We start from the raw sequence: 24,375 nt of genomic DNA on the forward strand, positions 1-24,375 counted from the left end.
CCAGGTCCACCTCCCATTTTCCTTGCAGCTGAGTCAGCGGCTGAAGCCCCTCCTCCACCAGTCACATATATAGGGACGTTACAGCCTTCATTGTCCCTGCCGCCATCACTAAGTATTGGCATGTCAAGGATGTCTATGGCTCCAGCAGCCGTCCCCCCCCCAGTGCTTCTGAATCGCCATTACCAGTGCAGCAGGAAGTCACCTCTGGGCAAGCCGTATCTATCCTGTACTGTTTGGTAAGGGAAGGGAACACCCTCCTCATATAGGTCTCCGATCCTCTGCATCCCCAGCTCCTCTAACTCTGCCAATGCTGACCAATCCCCTCCAGGTGGGTAGGGCCGCACACATTCCTAGGGGTATCTCCATGGCATACGGGCGACCTCCGCTTGTCCTACGCTTGCTTCTATTCCAGCATGCTCTTAGCGCTTTCTCCTCATGGGTCAATGAATCGGCCCGCAACCTCTGGCCCAGGATCACAAAGGACAGCACATGTTGCAGTAACCATTGGTCCTCCTGGCCATCCTGCCCCCTGAAATCTCGAGCAACCGCCTGCGTGAGCCACTGTAGTTGTCTTGGACTGCCCATCCCCCCTCTGCCCTAGGCCTCATCATCCTAGTAAGAGCCACCCGCCTCCTGCAGTTCCCCTATAGAAATCCTCCCACCATTGTTCTGAGCTTCCTAAACACCAGGCCCGGGATCCAAATCGGCAGTGTCCTGAAGTAATATAACAGTCTAAGTAGGGCCACCATCTTTAGAAGCGCAACCCTTCCTGCCACTGAAAGTGGCAAAGTACTCCAGAACGTCATGCTCCCTTAGACCCCTCACACTGCTCTGTTTACATTTCCCTCCAAAAGATCTGCTTGCTTGTGGTATATGTTAGTTCCCAGATACGGCAGGCAGCATGGCTCCATCGTATTCCTTTCAATCCGTCAGGGGCTCTCGCCGCTCGGCACGCCGGGAACAAGCTGGGCTTCTCCCGGTTCACGCACAGCCCCGATGCTGCCCCAAATGCCCGCAGTAAGGCAGTCGCTCCCGTTAGGTCCTCGCCAAGGGCCCGTTAGAAACATCAGCAGGTCATCCGCATAAAGCGATATGTAATGTATGTCTCCCCGCATCTCCAGCCCAGTGTAATGTCTCCCTGTTCTAGCTTGCACCACCAGGGGCTCAATCGCCAGTGCGAACAGCAGCGGGGAAAGCGAGCATCCCTATCGAGTCCCTTGTCCCACCACGCAGGGGACTGACACCATCCCGCCCATTTACACCCGGGCCGTCGCTGAGTTGTATAGTATTTGCGTCCATTTCACGAACACCTCCCGCAATCCCATCTTTCGCATACCTGAAAAAGAAATGGCCATTCCAGGCTACCAAATGCCTTCTCTATATCCACAGAGAGAATCAAGGTTGACGGCACCCGGTCCCGGCAATGCTCTAGGATCCTCAGCAACCGTCTCACATTTATAGACGTGTTACATTTGGGTATAAAGCCAGATTGATCTCGATGTATCAACTGCGCCATATATGGGAGTTGGCGAGTTGCCAAGATCCTGCTCAAAATTTTGTAGTGGGTTGTTAACATCGACATCGGGTGATATGCCTTCCTTTCTGTAGCTTCTCTCCCTGGCTTCAGGAGGGGAATAATAGCAGCCTCCCTGGTGGTCTTAGGCAATCTCCTTGCTTTGTATGCCTCCAGATATATCAATTGCAACCGCGGAACCTAGCAATGTACATATCTGGTATAAAATTCAATAGGGAGGCCGTCCACCCTGGCCGTCTTGTTGCGAGCCATATGTTTAAATCGCTTTCCGAATTTCGCCCACCGTTATCTCACTATCCAGCAGATCTCCCTGCTCCTTGTTCAAGCTTGGCAAGGCCACCACCCCCAAATATTCCCTTGCATCATCAGAACCCGGGGTCAGCTGGCTACGATAAACCCAGTGTAATACTCCAGACACAAGCTGTTTATCCCAGATTGTGTATACACCACCTCTCCTGCGGGAGCCACCATGCTCAGTATGGGCTACCCTCGGGGTTAGATTAGCCAGCCATGTCAGCAGTGCACTTGATTTGTCCCCCTCTGCGTGCCTCCTTGCCCGGTATGTCTTATAATCAAAGGAGCGCAGCCTCTCCACCTGAACCGCTACTGCCTCTCTAGCATCTGAAACCTCCGCTTGAGCCCCCGGGTTCCCTGGCCGGTCTTTCTCTGCATCTCGCAGGCGGCCTTTTTCTTTTTCTAGGTCAGTTAAAATAGTTTTCTGTACTCCCGTCATCTTGCTAATACATATGACCCTGATCACAATCTTAAACGCATTCCACTCAATTGCCGCTGACGTCGCCGTCCCCTCGTTCTCTTCAAAGTATTGTGCAATGCCCGCCCCCAGCTCCTCACCAAAAACTGGGTCTTCCAGTGCCTCCGGTCTGAGCCGCCAGGTCGGTATTGCCACCCTCTCTCGGCTCCATCGTATTCGTATTAACAACGGATTATGGTCCGATAACGTCCTGGCCAGATACTCGCTACCCATCAACTTGGAGTGAACAACAGGGGCAGATAATATTAGATCCAAACGCACATGTAGGTCGTGGAGGCCTGAGTAATAGGAGTAGTCCATCTCTTCCCGGTGCTGGGCGAGCCACGTGTCAACCAATCCCCAGTTTTTCTGCCAAGCGCTCGCCTTGGAAGCCCTATGCGCTGAAGCTCCAGATAACGGGGGTGGGACCTGTCTCACTTTACGTCTGTTACGGAATTAAAGTCTCCCCCCCATTATTGTCACAGTAGTTAGATAGGGCACTAGGCTCCCGGACAATTTCTCAAAAAAGGAGGGATGATCTATATTGGGGGCATACACACTGCATAAGGCCACATCCTCTCCACATAGCCGCCCCAACACCACTACAAACCGTCCCTCTGGGTCAGTCAAGTGCTGCACTGGTTGGAAAGGGACCCCCGCTCTAATCCACACCAAAGCACCCCTGGCAAACGCTGAGTAAGTTGTGTAGAACAATTGCCCCCTCCAATTCTTTTCAGGACCAGTCCTTTAGCTCGGTTAAGGTGCGTCTCCTGAAGCAGAGCTATATGCACCCCTCGCCTCACTAGGTAAGCATGCACCTTGTGTCACCTTTGCATTGTATTATGCCCCCGCACATTCCAGGTAATACACTTTAAATCATGTAATGTCCCCATTGGTCAATCCTTTCCTCCTTCGCACACACCTCATATCTATGAGCACACCGGTGCCCCCTAATCCCAAACCCTCTTCCCCATCCCTCCCCAACTCCCTCCCCCGAGATTTTGACTGTGTACTTGACAGGAATCTAGATAGGCACCTTCCGAGGATACACACTAAGCTCAACATGAGAGCTAGTCTACGGGAGGTAATGGGTTGTTTTTAGCTGTGTTGATATCTGGCGCGAAACACACCCTGGAGTACGGGGGTATATACATGTCGGCAGACCATACTACGGTGCTTATGGAGTGGGGGGAGGAGGGGGTGGAGTGAGTAGCGGTAGGCGAGGGTCCCTTTGTGTGCCTGCATCCAGAGGTCCTCCAAGACACCATGTTCCGGGAGAAACTTTGGGAATTGGTTACTAGATATTTTGACACAAATTGGTCATCCACCTCTGGCAGGCAATTGGAGTGGCACACGCTAAAGGTGGTGACACGAAAGTATTTCTGGAACATCAGCCTAGATGCAAAAGATAACATAAAAGTCAGGTTTCTAGTAAAATGCTCGAAGGAATTATATTATGTTGCCTGTCTAAAGGAGTGTACCCATGGTCTACTAGAGCAGGAAAGTTAATAATGCATTTCCTGTTGGCAGTAAAACAGGCCACACTGGGTAACGTGAATCGGGTTTGCAAAAGACGGCTATATAGAGCAGGGGTCCCCAAACTACGGCCCGCGGGCCAAATCCGACCCGTCTAATGAAATCAAGTGGCCCTCCTGGTGCGTCCAGATCCACAGGGTTATTCAGTGTTATTTTTACGTTCTGTACTCGGACACATGCGCAGATCGAAGCTGAAGCTGCCTGCGAGTACTTGACTGGATGGCGTACGCGGGCGTCTTGCGTCACGCGTATATGTGCGTGGGGGTTGCGCGCGAAGAGTCTGGTGTCAGGCGCGGAGACCGGGAGCGGCGTGGAAGCCTTGTGAAATTGTGAGCCGGTGGTTGCGCGCGAAGAGTCCGTGTCAGGCGCGGAGACCGGGAGCGGCGAAAGCCTTGAGAAATTGTGATCACTGTGAGCCGGTGAGTGTGACCACGGGTGGAGCGGGCAGCAGTGAACCAATGAGAGGTCCATGGAGGCTGGGGGGGGTTTATATAGCGCGGACATTTACAGAAGCAAAGGTGTGATTAGCCGCTGGGAGGGAGGGGGTCCATGCAGACTTGTGTAATTAATGTGCCGGTGTCAGGCGCGGAGACCGGGAGCGGCGCAGAAGCCTTGTGAAATTGTGAGCGCTGTGAGTTCATGCAGGAAGCTCTTCTCTTGTTTTCAGATTTAAAAAAACATTTGATGCAAACATAGCACTGGTACAATTTGTAATACCATCACAGTGCCCCTGACCCCCACCCCCCTTCACCCCAGAATGTTTGAGCTCATCCCAGAGAGAAAGGCTGAGTGAATGGTGGTAGGAGCTGCAATCTTTTGTGCACTGTAATTGAACTTTACATTGTGAGTGTACAACTATTTTAAATTGCTTTCCTTCCTCCAGGCACTGCACATTAGTAACCTTAATGCAAATTTGAGGGTCCAAGGAGACTTGTTTATATCGCGCGGACTTTTACAGAAGCAAAGAAGTGTGATTAGCTGGCTGGGAGGGGGGGGGGGTCCATGGAGACTTGCTTAATTAATGTGCGTTTTTCATGTAGCGCGGACTTTCCCCGAGGCAAAGGTGTGATTAGCTGGGGGCCCATGGAGACTTGTGTAATTAATGTGCATTTTTCATGTAGCGCGCAATGCTGGGTACAAAGTACAAGTGGACTAGACTAGTTATAATACTGCAATAAATGGAGGACACAAGAACAAACGTTACTTGGGCAGTGGTGGCATTTGTGCAAGTATCGCGCAATGCTGGTTACAAAGTACAAGAGGACTAGACTAGTTATAATACTGCAATAAATGGAGGACACAAGAAGAAACGTTACTTGGGCAGTGGTGGCATTTGTGCAAGTATCGTAAGCGAACAAGAGGTAGCAAATGGACAGTGTGTTACAAGACAAAAGTGACATGTGCATGTTACAAAAGAGTACCAAACACAGAAGGATAATACTGCAATAAATGAGGGGGAGGGAGTGAGCGGGGAGGGGTGCTGCAGTGTACAGGAGGAAGGGGGATGTGGGAGAGGGGAAGGTGTTGTCAGATACCATGGATGTGTATTCTGAATATACTAGCTTGGACAAAAGGCTATCTTTTTTGCTGGAGTTGATTTTTTAGAAATGCGGTCATGGAGTTGTCTGCCTGTGGTGAATTGTATCCATGCCAGACAATTGGTTGTCACTTTGGCGGCGGCCCATATCATTTCCTGTTATAAGACTGACCCCGGCCCCTCATCACAGAAAGAAAAGTTGATGTAGCCCCCGCCTAAAAAAGTTTGGGGACCACTGATATAGAGAAAGTCTGGTGGCTACTGGCAATGGAGAAGTTGATGGTTATGACCTAGAATAAGTAAAGGGGATTAACAGCACTTTGAGGCCTGGTTGTGGACTACCTAGAGTGTCATTTCAGGGTTTGCATTCCCCAAATTATTTAGTGGTAAGAAATTTAGCTTTAAGTTGAGTGACAAGCGGGGGGTTATCTGTGAGAGTGAAAAGGTTCTGGGTGACTACAGAGAATAAAAGGGGTTTTGGTGTAATGGATATTTGGACTGCCTGCTCGATTGGAGAGGGCCAGGAGGAAGAGGAGATGTGGTAGAGTGTGTTAGTTGTGAACTTAGCAGTACAGTTCTTATCTGCAGATGACGTTAGTTGGCAAATGGGAATGCCTATCTATAGAATGTAATGACATTTCAATAAAAAGTACTAAAGTATAAAATATCAAAACAACATTAATGTAAAAACAGTACAACCAGAAACTGAATGTTAATTACTCGAGTTTAAACTCCCTCCTGAAATAAATGTCCTAGCAAGTGATCATCCCAAACATTCACAAGGAAACGAAAAACAGAAGGTCCTATTAGGCAGCTTGGATGTATTCAGCAATAATGAATTTTAAAAAAGAATCCAAGAATCCCAGAGACTTGCCAATTGCCCAAGGTACACAGGTACACAGGTACACTTCATTATGGTTCTTTCCAAGTTTAGGTGTACAAAATAAGTTCCCTAAAACTAGGGTCGTCATGACACTTTAAATCTAAACATTTGCACCCAGATTCTGTCTGGACCGGAGGCAAGGATTATGCTTTATAAAATAAATTCTAAATTCAACTAGCAGCCATGTTAACATTAGCTTCATTAAAAACTAACAATCCCAAACACCATTGGGATATCACAACAACAACAATCAAGTCACAGCAGTCCCAATATAGTCCATCATCAGTGACCATGCTGCCTCTTTCCTTTGCTGCTCAGCAGCTGCAGAGAAGTATTGCTCCCTTCTCTTTTGTATATGGGGCTTTTTCAAGTGTTTATAAAAATGTTGTATTATACGCACTGCAATAGCGCTTCTTCTGGCTACATAACTTGCTTTTGCGGGTTTATTTGCAGAAGCTGTGAGAGCGCTCTGTCTGCAGCTGTGAATTATTGGAAGCTATGGGGCAGAGGAGGCAGTATGGCCCTACGGCCGCTAGGTGGCTTTGCAGCGACAACCTAGAGCAGCCCCCTTGGCTCCGCAACGTGCCTCGGTCAGTTTCCCACAGACATCGGGAGACGTGCACCGCGAGCGGCCTGTAGCCTTCACATTCACAAGCCTGGAGACTGACACCCCGGTGCCTACGGGGACTGTAATAGGCAACTCACTTCTTAATGATGCCCGGATTGAGTCCGTATTGTGCTGCAGGATTGTTACCACCCTGAGTGGTCTGTTATCATTTGTCACACCCTGCGGGGTCTGTATTAACCTAACTCAGGCCTTAGAGGGACACTGTCCCAAGCTTACTCGCTAGATAATTGGGGTGTGGTGTCCCTGGGGCCTTAACCCCTATACATTGGAGGCCTCCTGCCTCCCCCACACCAACTGGGGCCCCAGTACCATATGGACAGTTGCACATGTAAACAAGCTCTCTCACCCCCAGGCCACCATGCAGATGTCCGAGAGCACATATGTTGAGGAAGAGGCCCTGTCCTTCCATCCCTTGGACGATGAATAGGCACTGTTCAATGGATGCTATAGCCTCTGAGCGCACCTTGAGTACAGAGGTATACACAGGGTGGTCTCAGAGGCTATAGCGCCCGTTAAACAGTGCCTATTGAGGCAGATTGCAGAAGAGTTTGCAAGGGATTCTCACCAGCAATTGACCCAGGAGCTAGTGTCGCCGGCACAAAAAGGAAGCATAAAGGGGTGGATCAGGACGCCATCAGGTGCCTTAAACAAACCTTTCTGGCCGACACCCAAACTTCGACCGGTCCCTCCGAGACAGCTGCTGAGATTTTGGATCCCATACCCATTTTCCCTGACATTGGGTAGGGTGAAGACTTCTAAGGGCACTCAAGACAAGGAGACAAGCCCCATCGACGCCTGGACTTCCTCCTCCTGTCCCCGACGCATTTGAAAACCACCCCTCCTAAGGCAGTGGCAGACATGCTGGGTCCCAGCGATATGGTCTATCCTCGCTCGGCAGAATTGGCCCCAGCTGCGAAAGTGGCAAAATATGCCGCAGGCCACCTGCACAAACCCCTTGAGAAGGAGGCCCGTCGCTTTCTGCAAGTAGAATGCTCTGGGCACTCTTTGGAGGGGAAGATAGTCCTTACTCCTGAGAATAATATCAGGATAGCCACTTTCCTGGCTAAATTCTTTAGAGACCCTAAGAAGGGGATTAGGCAGTCTTAGCGTTCGTGCCAGTACAAACTCCTGGACGTAGTGGGTCCGATCATGAAAGATTTTGGATATGGCTTAAGATGCCAAGGCCTCTGGTTCGTTAATCTAACCGGAAGTCCTCGTTGGCTGGGCACAAAGGGCCTTCATATTTCTAGGGAATGTTCACTGCACCCTTCCACAGAGTGTCGCCACTCTTTGCTCAAAGTGGAACCTAAATTGGGTGACCTGGTGTTGTCACAAGTGGAGCAGTGGTCCAGGGAGCCTCTCCATCAACCCTTTCACCAAAGAGGTGGGGACATTGTGGCAACCTTCTCAAACTTCCATCAAGAGGATTTTGAATCCTCAGGTTTTCCAGGGGAGAGGCCTTGGAAGGGCCGCTCGGCTGGCTGCCTCTCCCCCCAAAACCCTTCCCAACGACAAGGCTCCAGGGGAGGGCAGTACAAAGATCAGTCCAGCTTCATGAATTTCTATCCCACTAGAGCCCAGTAATTCGGTGTCAGAGGCAGCTCCAGGGGACAAGCCTCAAACTCCTCCAACAACAGTGAGTGAACGCCCTTCTTCCCACCTAAAAGTAAGAAGCTGGCTGGCGAAATATTTTCACAGGTGTATGTTTCTCACAAAAGATGCAGGGGTCCTTCAAACAGTCAGGGGTTTTCGGATCGAGTTCTATGGGTCGCCATGACAGGTGGCGCACCCAGGGCAGATAACTTTCTTCCGGGTAGAGAGCGATTGAATAGAGAGGAGGTAGCAGCCCTCCTCAACAAAGGGGCCAATTGTCGGACTATGCCTCACCCCAATGGGTTCGGCAGCAACCTCTTCGTAGTTGACAATTGAGAGGAGGGGCAACGACCTGTAATAAACCTCAAGAATTTCAATGAATGACTGGTGTCCAACCATTTAAAGATGAAAGAGATCCATCTCCTGCAGGATGTTTTCCAGCTATTCCGCTGGATGGTGCATCTGTACCTGAGACACTCTCTCCTGACTGTACCGGGGCCACTGTTTCATGCATTGCAAAGCCTCAAAGCCCATCAGTTGCGAAGGGGCATGGTGTAGAGAAGAGTGAGGTAGACAAGAGTGGGGTAGAGCGTAGTGGCATGGTGTAGAGAAGAGTGAGGTAGACAAGAGTAGGTAGAGCATATTGGCACGGTGTAGACTCTGTAGAGAAATAAATATGCTACTTACCAGTATGCATCTGTTCTTGGCATGTAGGGCTGCTGACATTCATATCTGTGCATAGATCGCCGCCTAGTGTTGGGTCCGGATGATTGCACATTGTTGTCCTGGAAGAGTCTTCGAAGTATCACGAGATAGGTGGCTCCTCCCCTGGACTACAGTGCGCATGGGCATCCACTCCATCCTCAGATTGTTTTTCGCCATTGTGGCAAAGATGGAGTGTAACACCGTAAGTGATGACCATGCTAAGAGTAATTCTGAGTGCTGCAGCGGCTACAGGCGCCGGGTAGGAGGGCGGGCTATATGAATGTCAGCAGCCCTACATGCCAAGAACAGATGCATACTGGTAAGTAGCATATTCGGTTCGAGGCATGTGGGCTGCTGAATTCTTATCTGTGCATAGAATACATAGCAGTCCCTCTATTAGCGGCGGCCGCCTGTGCCAGCTGCAGCAGTTTGAAAAAGTGTTTTTAGAACAGCCTGCCCTACAGCTGCCTGCTGTTTGGAGTGCACATCTACGCAGTAGTGTTTTGTAAGTGTGTGTGTGGTATCCCATGTGGCTGCTCTACATATGTCTTCTAAAGGAATCTTTCCAAGGAAAGCCATGGAGGCCCCCAACTTTCGCATGGAGTGGGCCCTTGGGGGAACCGTTAATGTGCGCTTGGTCTTTTGATAGCAAATCTGAATGCACTTAACGATCCACCTGGCTAAACCTGCTTTGGAAATGGGGTTGCCTTTGTGTTGTGGCGAAAAGGCAACAAACAGTTGTTTTGTTTTCCGAAAATCTTTGGTCCTATCTATGTAGTACATTAGAGCTCTTTTGACGTCCAGCGTGTGGAGCATTCTCTCTGCCACTGACTCAGGATTTTGGAAGAACACTGGCAGTTCTATAGTCTGATTGATATGGAACTGTGAAACCACTTTAGGCAGAAACTTAGGGTTAGTGCGGCGTACCATCCTGTTGGAGTGAATCTGTATGAATGGCTCCTGGATAGTTAGTGCCTGAAGTTCACTAACTCGTCGTAGCAATGTGATTGCTATTAGGAAAGCCACTTTCCACGTCAAGAATTGAATTGAATCTCGCATGAGTGTAGAGGCTCAAAAGGTGGACCCATCAGTCTGGTGAGGACCACATTTAGGTTCCATTCAGGAGCTGGTGGGTGTCTGGGAGGAATAACCTGTTTGAGTCCCTCCAGAAAGGCTTTAATGGCAGGCACTCTGAAAAGCGAGAGATGCTGCCTGTTTTGGAGATAAGCTGCTATTGCGGACAAATGTATACGAATGGAAGCATAGGCCAGATTGCATTTGAATAGATGTAACAGATAACAAATGATGTGAGTAGATGCATCTAGCGGGTTGATGTTGTGGTCGGCACAATAAATGACAAACCGCTTCCATTTTGCTGCATAACATGCTCTGGTGGTGGGCTTTCTTGCCTCCCTTATGATATCCATACAGTCAGGAGGCAAGTTGAGGTAGCCAAATTCTAAGACCTCAGGAGCCAGATCGCCAGGTTGAGCTGTTGCGGATCTGGATGCTGAATGTCGCCATGGCTCTGCGTCAAAAGCCTGGGTGTGAGGTGAAGCCTTTGATGCGGTACCACGGATAGTTCTAGAAACGTGGTGTACCATGGTTGGCGTGCCCACGTCGGAGCAACCAGGATGAGTGTCATCGAGTGTTGCTTCAGCTTGCGTGCCAGTAGCGGTATTAGAGGTGCTGGGGGAAAAGCGTATGCAAATATGCCTGACCAGTTCATCCATATCGCATTGCCCTGCGACTGTGGGTGTGGGAACCTGGTGGCAAAGCTTTGGCATTTTCCTTTGTGGCGAACAGGTCTATCTCTGGATGACCCCACTGCTGGAAGTACGGCTGGAGTACTGATGGATGTATCTCCCACTCGTGCATTTGGTGGCTGTACCTGCTGAGCAGGTCCGCCATCTGATTGTCCTTGCCCAGGAGGTGTTCTGCCATGAGGAAGATGTTCCTCTGAATGGCTCACTTCCACATGCTCTGAGCCAGATGAGACAACTGTGGAGAGTGTGTACCTCCCTGCTTCTGTATGTAGTACATGGCCGTCATGTTGTCCGTCCGGATCAACACAACCTTCTTGCACAGATGTACTTTGAATGCTTTCATCGCCATGAACATAGCCATCAGTTCTAGAATGTTGATGTGCATCTTCCTCTGCTGTGCTGTCCATAGCTGTGTAGTGGAGTAAATGAGCTCCCCATCCCTGGGGAGATGCGTCCGCCGTCAGAATAATCTGTGGCACAGGCTCCTGGAACGGTCGGCCCCTGCAAAGGTTTTGTGGATTCCACCAATGCAGAGAGTTGTATGCACGACCGGTCACCAACACTAGGTCTTTCAACTGTCCGTGAGCCTGATTCCACAGACGTCCTAAGCACTCCTGAAGCGGACGCATGTGTAGTCTTGCGTGCGGGACTATGAAGATGGAGGAGGCCATCATGCCTATCAACTGCATGAACACCCGTGCCGGAAGCGAGTGTTGTGGCTTGAATTGTTGTATCAGCAATTGTAAGCTGTTGATGGTCACTGAATTTGGCTGTGCTTTGGCTGCCAGAGTATCTATTGTCGCGCCCAGATACTGCCGTACGTGGGCGGGCTGAAGGTGGGACTTTGGATAATTCAGAGAAAACCCCAGATCGTGAAGGTGAATGGTGTGGGACATGTGGGCGGCACACTGCTGGGCCGACTTTGCCTGGATAAGCCAGTCGTCCAGATAAGGGTAGACGTGAACGTTCTGTCTCCGTAGGTGTGCAGCTACTGTCGCCAGGCACTTGGTAAACACCCTGGGTGCCGTTGTCACTCCAAAAGGGAGGACCTTGAACTGATAATGCTGATCCTGAATGGTGAACCTGAGGTATTTTCTGTGTGACGGGTGTAGCGGAATATGGAAATATGCATCCTTCAGATCTAATGTTGCGAGGAAATCTCCCTGACTGAGTAACGGTAGAACCTACTGTAATGTGAGCATGTGAAAGTGTTATGATAGAATGTACTGGTTTAGGGGCCTGAGGTCCAGTATGGGTCTGAGGGACCCGTCCTTTTTTGGGATCCAGAAGTACAGCGAGTACACCCCTGTACCTTTTTCTTCCACAGGCACAAGCTCTATGGCTCCTTTTTGCAGCATGACGACTACCTCTTGCTGCAATAATTGCAAATGCTCTGTGGACATAGGACGGTGTCTTGGGGGTATATTGGGTGGAGTGGATGTTAACTCCAGACAATAACCATACTGGATAAGCTGCCTCACCAACCTGTCTGTAGTGATGGATTTCCAGACTGGCAGGAACTGTTGTAGCCTCCCCCGACAGGTGTGGTATGGTCGGGGGACAGTGACAAGGCGTCACTGTTTGTTAGTGGCGGAGGATCGGGAGCTGTTTCCACGACCTCTGCCCTTGTTGCTGTTTCCACGATAGCCACCTCTACTCTGTTTGGTGTAGGTGGTCTGCGTGCCTCCTTTACTGTATTGTGTCTGCTGGGACAGCTGACCTCTGGAAACTCGTCTATTGTTGGAGCGACGAAAGGAACCACCCCTGAACTGCTGCGACTGTAGAGCCCCCATAGACTTTGCAGTCTGTGTCCTTTTTGATTTTTTCCAAGGTGGTGTCCACCTCTGGGCCAAATAAGTGATCCGGGTTAACAGGCTGATTTAGTATGGTGGTTTGTATCTCGGGCTTGAAACCGGAGATTCTCATCCAGGCATGTCGCCGTAACATCACACTTGTGTTAATTTCCCTGGCCGCGGTGTCTGCTGCGTCCAGCGCACACTTGATAGATGTGTTTGATATAAGCTTCCCTTCCTGTATTAGCATCTCTGCTGCCTCCTTATATTCATCTGGCAAGTGTTGTAACAGGGTTTCAAGTGTATCGTAATGAGCCCTGTCATATCTGGCTAAGAGTGCCTGAGTGTTGGAGATGCGCTAGATATTGGCCGCTTGAGCTACCACCCTTTTCCCTGATGCTTCTAGCACTTTAGATTCTTTGTCAGGGGGTGGAGCATCACCCGTTGTTTGTGAGTTCGCCCTCTTCCGGGCATTGGAAACAACCAGAGAGTCCAACGGCAACTGTCCCTTGATATAGGTAGGGTCCCCAGGTGCCGGTTTGTATTTTTTCTCAATTCTGGGGTTTATCACCCTTGCCCTTGTGGTCTCCTTAAAAATGTCTCCAGCATGTTTTAGGACACCCTTCAGCATTGGTAGAGTCTTGACAGTTCTCTCTGAGGTTGAGAAGGTGTCAAACAAAAAATCCTCTTCAATAGGGTCAGCATGGAGCTGGACATCATAATTTTTGGCAGCCCTTTCAATAAGTGCATTAAACGCCGCCGTGTCTTCAGTAGGCGAGGTTTTCACAGCATAGACATGACTGTCCGGGGCAGTTTGTGGATCTCCTGGGTCAGCAGCGTCTGCCCAGGGTTCAGTGTGATCTTCAGGATCAGTGTCTATAGGATAACTGTACTCCTCATTGTCACCATCCCTTGCCTCCACATCTGAGTATGTGGGCGAGATAGGAGCAGTGTCTTGGCCATGTGGTGATATAGGTTCAACGAGAAGAGGTGATGTAGCAGAATCTCTCTTCTTCTTTAATGGAATTTTATATGACTCCATAGGCTGTTCAGGGGCGATCTTTCGCTTGTAAATAGAAAGTCTACCCGTCTCGGCGTCGATTAATTGCCTCGACTGATCTTCAAGCGGAGGATGTCAATGCTTGGTGACCACCTCCGCAGTTGTAGGCTTCGGCCCCGTGGACACCTTCTTGGTCGCTTCGACGGCCGTCCTAGGGGCGAAGGCCTTCGGTACCACTTTCCGCGGCAGTGTGAACTGGATGGGTGCCAACGATTTTGGAGGTTTACTGACTGGCTTCAGTGGTGGAGTAGCCTTCGGTCCGACAGTAGAAGCCTTCTCTATAATGCGTTTCAGCGAGTCAGACACCTGCTTCGAAAAGGAGACGGACGGCTGTGTTGACTCGACGGGTTCCTTCGAGCCACCGCCAGGCGTGGACTCTAGGTCTGTAACGCTTCTAGCCTGGTCTGGTCGACGCTTAGGATCGAGAACCTTCTGAGCTCCGAGTCCCTTGTCTGTGTCGACGTTTTTCGGCGCCGACTTCTTCGGGTCGACGTCCTTGACCAGTTTCTTTGGTGCCCCGGTCTTCGGCTCGACACCCTTTAGCGACCTCACCGGGTCGATAATACTCTTTTGCTTCGTCGGTGCCGACAGTTCAGAGGTCTTCTAGCCGACCAAAGCAATACGCACTTTTGGTTTCGATTTTGCGTCCAGTGCTTTCGGTTGTGTAGACACCGATGCTTTCGGTTTCGGTTTCGATCGGTCAACCGATGGCTCGTTAGAAATGTCCGTAAGTGTACGATCTTGGGTAAGGCCATGTGGCGATCTCTCGACCTGAGCCTTATCGAGTGCATCAGTCGCGGCCCCCGTACCAACGGTTGGGCCTAGCTCCTTGCTCGAGCTATCTTCCACGGCCCCAAAGGTCACATCGTCGTCTCCTACCTCGTCGACGACGTCTTCATTATCGGCCATTTCAACATCTGCGTCGTAACTGGAGTCGACCTCCGATGCAGGATCAGACAGGTTCTCTCAAACTTCCTGCTCGACTCCCTCATCCTCCTCGGCATCGAAGATGTTCACCCGGTCAGGTGCCGTCTGCTGGGCCTCCTTGAGCACTGCGCGTCGAAGTCGTATCGTCTTCTTGGAGCGGAACCGAGAACAAGCCATACAGCTGGCTTCATCGTGATCCGGAGACAGGCACTTGTTGCACACCGGGTGGACATCGATGTGAGGATACTTGGAGTTGCAAACGGGACATCTTTTGAACGGGCTCCGTTCCATGATGGATCGTCGATAAGGCCTCTGGCGTCGACCAGGCCTTCAGTGCCGAAATGCCACGCGGCTCCTCTGGATGTCCGGCTCGGGAACAGAGCTGGAACAAGAACTGGGCACCGATCGCAAAGACAATACTGACGATAACTAAAAGGCCTTTTTGCCAAAAGGAAAGTTTTTTTATCGAATCCGAACTTGAGTTAACAAATATGCATCCGAACCCAATGGCGGAAAAAAACAATCTGAGGATGGAGTGGATGCCCATGCGCACTGTAGTCCAGGGGAGGAGCCACCTATCTCGTGATACTTCGAAGACTCTTCCAGGACAACAATGTGCAATCATCCGGACCCAACACTAGGCGGCGATCTATGCACAGATATGAATTCAGCAGCCCACATGCCTCAAACATTGAGGTAGGGAAGAGTGGGGTAGAGCGTAGTGGCATGGGGTAGAGCGTAGTGGCATGGTGTAGAGAAGAGTGATGTAGGCAAGAGTTGGGTAGAGGGCAGGTGGCAAAAAGAGGAGCCTTTCAGAGTGGAGCAGCGCAGAATGGCATGGCAAAGAGTAAAGAGACCGAGTGGTTTGGAGTAGAGCAGAGTGGCATTGGAAAGAGTGGCGCGAGTAGAGTAGGGTGGCGCAAAGTACAATAGTGCAGAGTAGAGTGGCGCAGAGTTGCAACAGAGTGGCGCAGAGTTGCAACAGAGTGGCGCAGAGTTGCAACAGAGTGGCGCAGAGTTGCAACAGAGTGGCGCAGAGTTGCAACAGAGTGGCGCAGAGTTGCAACAGAGTGGCGCAGAGTTGCAACAGAGTGGCGCAGAGTTGCAACAGAGGCACAATTCACAGGTGGCATTGTGGGAACTGAAGTGGGCGAGAGTGGCATTGTGTAAACTGGAGTAGGCTAGAACGGCATTGTGTGAACTGGAGTTCAGGGGAGCAGAGGGCAGGGGAGCGGCATGCCATGAAGCGGCGCACAGTGGAGTGATGTAGAGTGATGTGGTGTGGCATGAGGGGCATAGAGTAGAGTTATTTGGTGTGGCAGAGAAGGGCATATAGCACTAGTATGGAATGCCTAAAGCCCCCCACAACAAAAAAGTAGCTCTAAAAACTGGAGCAATAGAAGGACACAAGTACTTGTCCATACTCCAAGGGAGGACCAAACACATGAAGAGGACATGACACAGTCATGCCAAGACAAACAGTAACACATAAAATGAGAGCAACACTGAAGCTCACAAGCAGTAAAATATGGGTGAGCTGGAAGTCTACTGTATTTACATAAAATGTCTTGCAGAGACCGCACATGATTAAGCGAAACCTAAAATGTGTTTCTCAATTTACAATGCCACTACTTGGCCAATACATGACAGCTACAGCTACAATGCCCCTGCACTAAGATATGATTAGAAATATGTCTCTCCAGTGCAGCATGATTCATCATTCAAACATTACCTTTAAATATATCTTGAAATTCAATCATTTGCCCCCAAAAATCAGTTCATGAGTTGTGAAAATATGCATATTTACGTCTCAAATACAGGCTCATTAATTTTGGTAGACATTAATTTTAGAAAACAAACATTTCTAATTTGGTAGTCTGTGCTGCACACAGGAAAGTCACTTACATATAGTTGGAGAGCTAGCTACCAGTAGCACATGAACTACTAGTAAGAGAAATCTGATCTAGTGCTTTAAATGGAAAAGATTATATGATTAAGAAGAAAGGGAAGGAAGCCAAGAAGATCAGATTCTGCTCACTTACTTCACCTTTTATATAGCCACAAACGGTTATTCTACTTGCAAGTTTAGTGTTCCCATTCATTGTATATGTAATTACAGGTCTAGGAACACCGTCGTGTAGTAAAAGAGTACTCATCCATTACTTCAGTCCAATCACATTGTGATTACACTCAAATCTTGTCACAATGTTCACTCAATGTTCTAGACTTACACAGTGCTCATGGTAGTTTTGCTGTAGTCGGTCTCTAAATAGGCCTGCAAGTAACATGGATACATAACTCTCAAACAATATCAGCCTGCAGGTCCAAGTACAGTACTCACTCATGCTTTCGATGTCAAGCGAGTCCACCACAGAGCGTTTGTGCTCATCACTTGCAATGGCTCGCTCAAAGGCTTTCTGCTTCACTATTTTGTTACATTCCTGGAACTTCAATTTGGCATCTTTATCATTTGGTTTCACCTTCACCACCTAGGAAAGGAAACATCAAAGTGCTTAATACAATGAAGCAATTTGGCTGAGGGAAAACAAAAGGGAGAGAAGAAACACTCAGTTGACGTTTAGGTGCAACGTGGCCCTCCACAATATAAATAACAAGAGAAAAATGTCAAGTATTGCAAGAAAGGGTAATTCGTGCACTGGTGTGTATATTTCCACTAATGGGAATGGGTGTGGAGGGTGGAAAAGGGACTTAAAGGGTTGCATAGAGAAAATTACATATTCTCTGATGGGTAAATAAGAAAGAGAGAATGAACTTCTAGAACAATCTATTCCTACCCCTCTGGGTGTCTCATCCCGGTTGCCTTCTTAGGGAAGATACTAGGTTGTTTCCACTTTGCGGTTGCTTATAGGGCGCTATCTAAAAGGAGTGCCTTAATGCTCCTGCCATCAAGTTTCTGTCTTGGGAACAGGGCCACAATAGACCGCTTTCTCCCTGTTTCCTTGTTCATATTTTACAATGCTTAATAGGTTTGATTTCTATACAGGGTAACCACATCAAATGGTATACTGTGTTTGTGTTCTTGGAAATAAAATACATATCCACATAACCTTGTCTATCCTTATCTGTGTAGCAGGGTTCCTAGGAGGATTTGTCTAGATTAAGTATGTCAGGTCTAAACAAGACATAATAGTTGTATTCAAATTGTTTACATTTTATGTACAATGACCCGAGCTCTACTTCTGTGTGATTCTGGACTAAATTCCAAGAGCTACTCCACATTACTCCATTGACCATATCTTTTAGAGGTAGGACACGGATAACAAAAAATACTGTAAACTGCATTCATGGTAACCTTTCTGGCAATTAATTCTATTTTACTGCTTTTCCTATCTGATGGGCAGCCAACGTTTATAACTGGTCCCTTCCCGACGAAAGTACAGACTATACCTAAAGATATATATATTTTTTAAATCATTATTGATTTTTATAGAAAGAAAAACGAATGAAACAGGGATACAGGTCACGCATTGTAATAAAATTAGTCGAACTAATATATGATACATGGTACAAATAATAGGAATACAATTGGTAGGAGGAAAAAAATAGGTGTACAGCAGTTGACTTGGCCAGTCAGAAGACAATCATATCCATATTTATATCTCCACACAGCAGCCAGCGTGATAGAGCAATACATCCGAGAGTACTAAGAATAATAGTTGGTGTGCATTCCTTGGGAAGATGCAGGTAAAGCCCTTTGTAAGCAAATATTGTCCAAATATATACAGAATACCAAGATGGGACATAGGAATTTAATTATACATCCAATACCCATCTCCTTATTGTATGGGCACTAGCGTTACATTCAAGCATCTAACACTGGGTATAATAGTATAAGGTAGCGGGCGCTTTATCGGGGTTTATTACTAGCAAAGTAGTTGTTCAACGTTCTGCATAAGGGTCTTAGTCACTGTTTCCAAGGGGAGTGTTTGATTGTAATATTGTCAGCTTCTCCAAGGTGCGAAATCTAGTTCAGCCAAGCCTTGAAGGAGGTGGTTGAAGTGTTTTTCCAATTGTTGAGCACAGACTTACAGGCCGCAATCAGTAGTATATATATTAATAGACTGTCGCTAGGCGAACCGACTAGTGGATCCAGGAATCCAGGAATAAGAGAGATAAAGTCACGCTTCAGCCGGATTCGAAATAGAGACCATATAAAGCCATCGACCATATTTCAGAATTGGGTCACATTGCTGCAATAGAAGAGTGCATGAGGCAAGTCCCCGATCTCCATATTGCAATTTCAGCACCTTAGGTCTTCCCTAAGGGACATCTTGTAGAGACATGGTGATGTCCAAAACATTTTATGAAGGAGCCAATATTTAGTTTGGGAGAGGGAGAGGTAATTTTATGCCAAACAACAGACTTTCAAATCAGTCCCCAGTCTTTCAGAGAGATGCTACTAGATTTGGCCTATTTCTTTAACAGGGCAGTGTTCAGCTGGTTGGATTTGGGTTTTAGAAGGTAGAAGAATTTACACATTAAGGGGGACATTAGGATGGTGGGCGGATGCCCCCGCCAGGCTGGCGGTAGCCACCGCCGGCCTGGCGTGGCAATCCGCCCGCCATCCGCACCTAAATTCCCCCGCCATATTAGTATGGCGGGGGACCGTGGCGGACGGAAAGACCGGCCGCCGCTTTTCCGCCCTGGTCGCCTTGCGGCTGGGGCGGAAAAGGATTAATATGGTGGTGGTGTCAAATCAAATCAAATCAAATCAATTAAGCTTTATTCGATTTATCAAAAAATCATAAAAGCGTGCAAGTACAATTTATACAAAAATTTAAAATCAGTTTTCACACAAAGTTACGAAAGTAGATAAAACATTTCTCCAAGGATTAAAATCTGCAGCAGTCATTTGGACGAAGGGCCTCATGTTACAGTGATCAGTTAATTTAGACATGCGATACTTAACTCATTGAGTTTCTGTATTTCATCACTGACATTAAAAAGCGAGAAACAACAAAGATAACATCCTCATCTTCTAGCAGCAGTAATCTCAAGTATGCAGATTTACATGTTCTTATCCCCCAGCGTTTAAGTAGTGGTAGAAGGAAAAGTTTCCTCGGGGTGGTGTACAGGTTACAAAAGAACATGATATGAATGTTACTTTGTGTTGAATGGTCATCGCATGGGCATATTAGGTTCAAAGAGGCCCAGTCGTTCTGTTTCGGCAAAGTGACCATGCGGAAGAAGATCCCTAAGCGCAGCCTAGTCAAGAGCATGCGAGGGTAGGGTGCTGTTTCAATCCCAAGGTAAAATTGTAGGCCTTCGGTAGGGGTAATTTGCTGATAGCTCAGAGTAGTGCCTTTAAGTTTCTCTGTGTCCCATCTTGCACTTTCTAGGTGTGTAATTAAAAGTTTTTTGAGGGCCGGCCTGGACAAGGTTTGTAGAGTCTCTGGATCATCATAAAATTCAGGGTGTCCAATGTTAGAAAACATCATCTGGACGTATCGCAACCACTTGACTTTTGCTGCACCATCCAAAGTCATGCAGTCTTTAATGAGGTTTCTGTTCAATTGGCACTCCACTGTGGTCCAAATTTTATACCAAAGCAAACAAGGTGATAATTTTATAATGTCACTGAGGTATTTAAGGCCGGTCTCAATATGAGTCTTAAAGGTCGAGGTGGTTTTGTGCACACCTAGTAAGTAACAAATGAAAATGTTCTCACAAGTTTGTAGTGAGGAGACGTTCTCGAAACCCCAAAGACCTGCTCCATATGTGGCCGTAGCTATGCACTTTGCCCGGTAGATCTGTAACATTTCTCTGATGGGTTAACCCCCAATTTTGCCTGCAAAGGTTCGTAGGGCCCCTATGGCGCGGCTGAAGGCGAGTTTCCTGGCTGACACTGCATGTTTCCACCTTCCCCTCCTGTCAAAAACAATGCCCAAGTAGCAAAAAGTGTCCGTGATCGCGATCTTTTGCTGCTCCAAATATATTGAGCATTGTGGTCTGTTGTTCTTTTGGGAGCAGGACATGGAGAAGGTTTTAGAAATATTCACCTTCAAGTTTCTTTTACCCATGTAAGATGAAAATTCATTTACTGCTCTCTGCAAGCCTACTTTTGTCCTCGACATGACTGCCGCGTCATCAGCATATAAAAGAATGGGTACAGGCCTACCATTGACAACTGGGTAATCGCTTGGGAAAGTTAATAAGTTCTCAGTGATGGAATTTATGTAAAATGTAAAGAGCAAGGGCGCAAGTATGCAGCCTTGCCTAACCCCTCTGTTTATAGCAAATTTTTGAGAACATTGCCCCTGGGTCCCGAATCTTACTCTGGCCCCAGCATCTCTGTAAAGTTCTTTAATGAATGTGAGAATGGTTGAGTCCACCCCGATGTGTTCCAATGTTGACCAGAGCTGCGCGTGGTCCACGCAATCAAATGCGGAGCTAAGGTCAACAAAGGTAACAAATAGGTCCCCTTTTTTGGCCTCAGTGTATTTGGAGACTAGTAGAGACAAGTTTAAACATTGCTCCAGTGTCCCTAGTCCCTTTCGGAACCCATATTGGAGCTCCGAGATGACCTTTTTCTCTGCTTCCCAGTGTTGAATCCTCTTAAGGACGATCCTTCCTGCAATTTTCATAAGTCCGTCCAATAACGATATTGGACGGTAACAAGCAGGGTCGTCCCTATTCCCCTTTTTAAAAATGGGGACTACGATCGCATCTGACCAGGTGTTAATGAGGCCACATTTATTTCCCATATTTAATACGTTGGTTAAGAGGGGAACCCAAAAATCCAGATTTGATTTATAGACATCCACTGGGGTATGATCAGGGCCGGGGGCTTTCCCTGACGGACTTTCCCTAAGGGCATCTTCCACTTCTTGAATGGTAAATACCAGTTCAATCGGGTAGGGGGGTACTGGAGGGACAGTTAGCTGGTTATCCTCAGTTATGCTATCCGTAGATAAAGTCACCTTACGTGGGTTCGGGGCGTCACCCTGGCTGTTGGTATAAAGATTACCATAATGTTCTACCCAGAGCTCTGCCGTTATTGGTACATCTATAGAATTGTCTCTATCTTTTGAGTTATATACGGATCTTATGACTTTCCAAAAGAGATTAGTGTCCTTGTTCCTAGCGGCTTCCCCCAGAGCTTCCCAGGCCTCCTTCTTCAGTGTTGCCCTCCGCTGTTTAATTGCCAGTTTATAATCTTGTCTCGCCTGGCGAATTTGAACCCTGTCTTTTGGGATAGCAGATAAAGCTTTCTTTAGGTTTTTCAGGGCAGATGTGCATCTAGAATCAAACCACCCACGTGTATGCCTCCCGTTGTCCTTGCAACTCCTAGTTAGTGCATTTTTTATGTGTCGCTGAATGTTAGAAAAGGCAGCCATGATGGTCTTTGGGTCAGTATCTTCTTCTAAACAAACAAGTATGTCTGTAGAGCAGGACGATAGGAAATTTTGAAAGAAGGATATAGGGTTCATTTTCTCCCATTTAATTACGTACCCGTTGGTCTTGGTTAGGGTGACCTCATGTGGGTATAAAACCCTACTAGGTTCCTTTACTTTACCCTCCATAAGCTTTACCCCGAAAGTGATGGGATAATGATCGCTCGTAGGGTCGTCCCCGATTTCCCAGAAAGTTATAAAATCAGGATGAGTGGGTGATATCAGCGCAAAATCGATTGTGGTTTTACAACCCCTTCCATTATACGTTGGGACAAAGGGAACCGGGGGGGAGCATGCCTGATTGATAAAAGTGAGGTCAAAAGTGAATATGACGTTGTTGAGAAGAGACCCCGGATTGGTGTGGGAGAAGTGCAATGGACCATCCTCCCAGAGGTCTGAAAGGCCGCACAAACCTAACTCAGAAGACGGACAGATGGTACAATTGAAGTCTCCCACCCACAGCACTATATGATCCCCCGTGCCTTGATCTCTCATTTTGTGGATATGATGGATCATATTATTCATATTCGATTCCACTTCACTAGTTGGCAAATTATTATAGAAATTCACAAGTATCACCTTTTGAGTAGTGCCCCATTTAAATAGTATAATTTGGAAGTACTGATTGGAATGAAAATTGTAAACTTTTACATCCCCTACATTCGAGATGTATATGCACAAGCCCCCCTTATTGCGACCCTGGGTTGATGGGACAGCGGGTGAATGAAATGTTCGGTAGCCCAAGATGTGGGCTTCCTCTACAAGCCAGGTTTCTTGGAGACAAAGAATGCCATACTTCTGCACGATCTCCAGCCAGGGTTTGTGGGTGATGTTACTACCCAGGCCTGCTACATTCCAGGAAAGGAAAGAGTGCATAGGGTTTCCACTTTCCTGAGAATGATGACCTTCGTTCCCCATTATGCCTTTCGGAACTTGGGGGTGTGCCAGCTCTATCTGTCGTGTGACCTGTGCAGTAAGGGCGTGCTGTTCAGTGCAGGTTAAGTCTATCCCCTTTGGACTTGGATTTTGGATTGTGGGCAATAATTTTTCGTTCGTGACGGTATCCATTGGAGGATTATGTGCATTAGTAGAGATTGAGGGAACACTAGTTCCCAGTCAATCCACCTGGTCCAAGCACTCAAACCTGTTCATAGTGGGTGCTCCTTCCCACCAGTTGTTAGTGGGTTGCCAGCCGTGCCCCTGTCCTTTCCATCTACGGTTGTGGGCTATTGACCAAGCCCCAGGTGGCTCAACAGTCTGTTTAGTGGCTATTAGACACCATCAGCCATATTACAATGGGCTAAGTTAGATGCCTGCCAGGGAAAGGCATGCAGTCTTCACTCTGGGGGCCCCCTGCGGGCCCCCAGAGTGAAGGAGTGGTGGGGGGTGCAAACGGGGGGTACCTGCGGTACCCCTCAGCATTTGCATACACAAAGCGGCAGGCACCGCGCGGTGCCTGCCGCTTCGTGTATGCAAATGCATACATGCACTTTTAACATTGTGGCGGGCGGTTCAGAGAGCACCGCCTGCCACAATGTTAAAAATGAGGGATGCGCTCGCCACTGTGGTGGGTGCATCCTAATGCCACCATCGGGACCTATGGCGGGTGGGTCCCTTTTTCCGAAGCGATGGCAGGCGGACAAAGTCCGCCCGTCATCCTAATAGGGGCCTAAGTGACTGGATTTGTCGAATGATTATATATAAGTGTAGGCCGGTAGAGCTCCCTATGGATGTATTTGAACTTAGCTATGCAAGCTTTAAGCTTAAGAAAGTCATAGAAATCAAACACCAACAGGTTGTACTGGTGCTAGATTTCTTGGAAAGATAGGCGGTTGCTGATATTTAGCGGTTTTAAGAAGTGGATGCCCTTGGGGACGAGTTACGCTGATGCACAGGTGTGCCATGTATTTGAAATTTTGAGTTATTCCAGAGCAAATACAAGTTAGATTGCTTTATTGGGACCTTTATCAGTTTGTCTATCTTCAGGAGTGCCTGTTTAATGGTGTTGAAAATATATGTGGCAGGGTCTAATTTTAAGCACAATATGATTTATATCTTCAAGGATCTCTCTTACAACTAAGAGCCAAAGTGGGGTATAGTCTGACAGTTGAGAGAACTGTAAGGAACCCTGCTTGGATAGAAATGCAGTTTGATGGTTTCTAAAATAAACCAAATTTACACCGCCCAGTTTGAGGCAAGTCTCAGCATTTTGTTTGATATCCTGGGGTGTTTGTTTTGTCAGATTAA

The 24,375-nt window shown here is 47.9% G+C and overlaps 1 protein-coding gene across 1 annotated transcript in view; it reads right to left on the bottom strand.

Moving 5' to 3' along the window:
* Nucleotides 1-24,375, bottom strand: part of PPP5C (protein phosphatase 5 catalytic subunit) — a 349,815-nt gene that overhangs the window by 204,243 nt on the left and 121,197 nt on the right. Inside the window, exon 3 of the mRNA XM_086938408.1 lies at nucleotides 17,055-17,202. Within this exon, the coding sequence (XP_086794534.1) occupies nucleotides 17,055-17,202 (148 nt within the window). The remainder of the gene's footprint in view (nucleotides 1-17,054; nucleotides 17,203-24,375) is intronic.

The sequence above is a fragment of the Lissotriton vulgaris genome, chromosome 9, assembly GCF_964263255.1.
Source record: "Lissotriton vulgaris chromosome 9, aLisVul1.2, whole genome shotgun sequence".
Lineage (NCBI taxonomy): Eukaryota > Metazoa > Chordata > Amphibia > Caudata > Salamandridae > Lissotriton > Lissotriton vulgaris.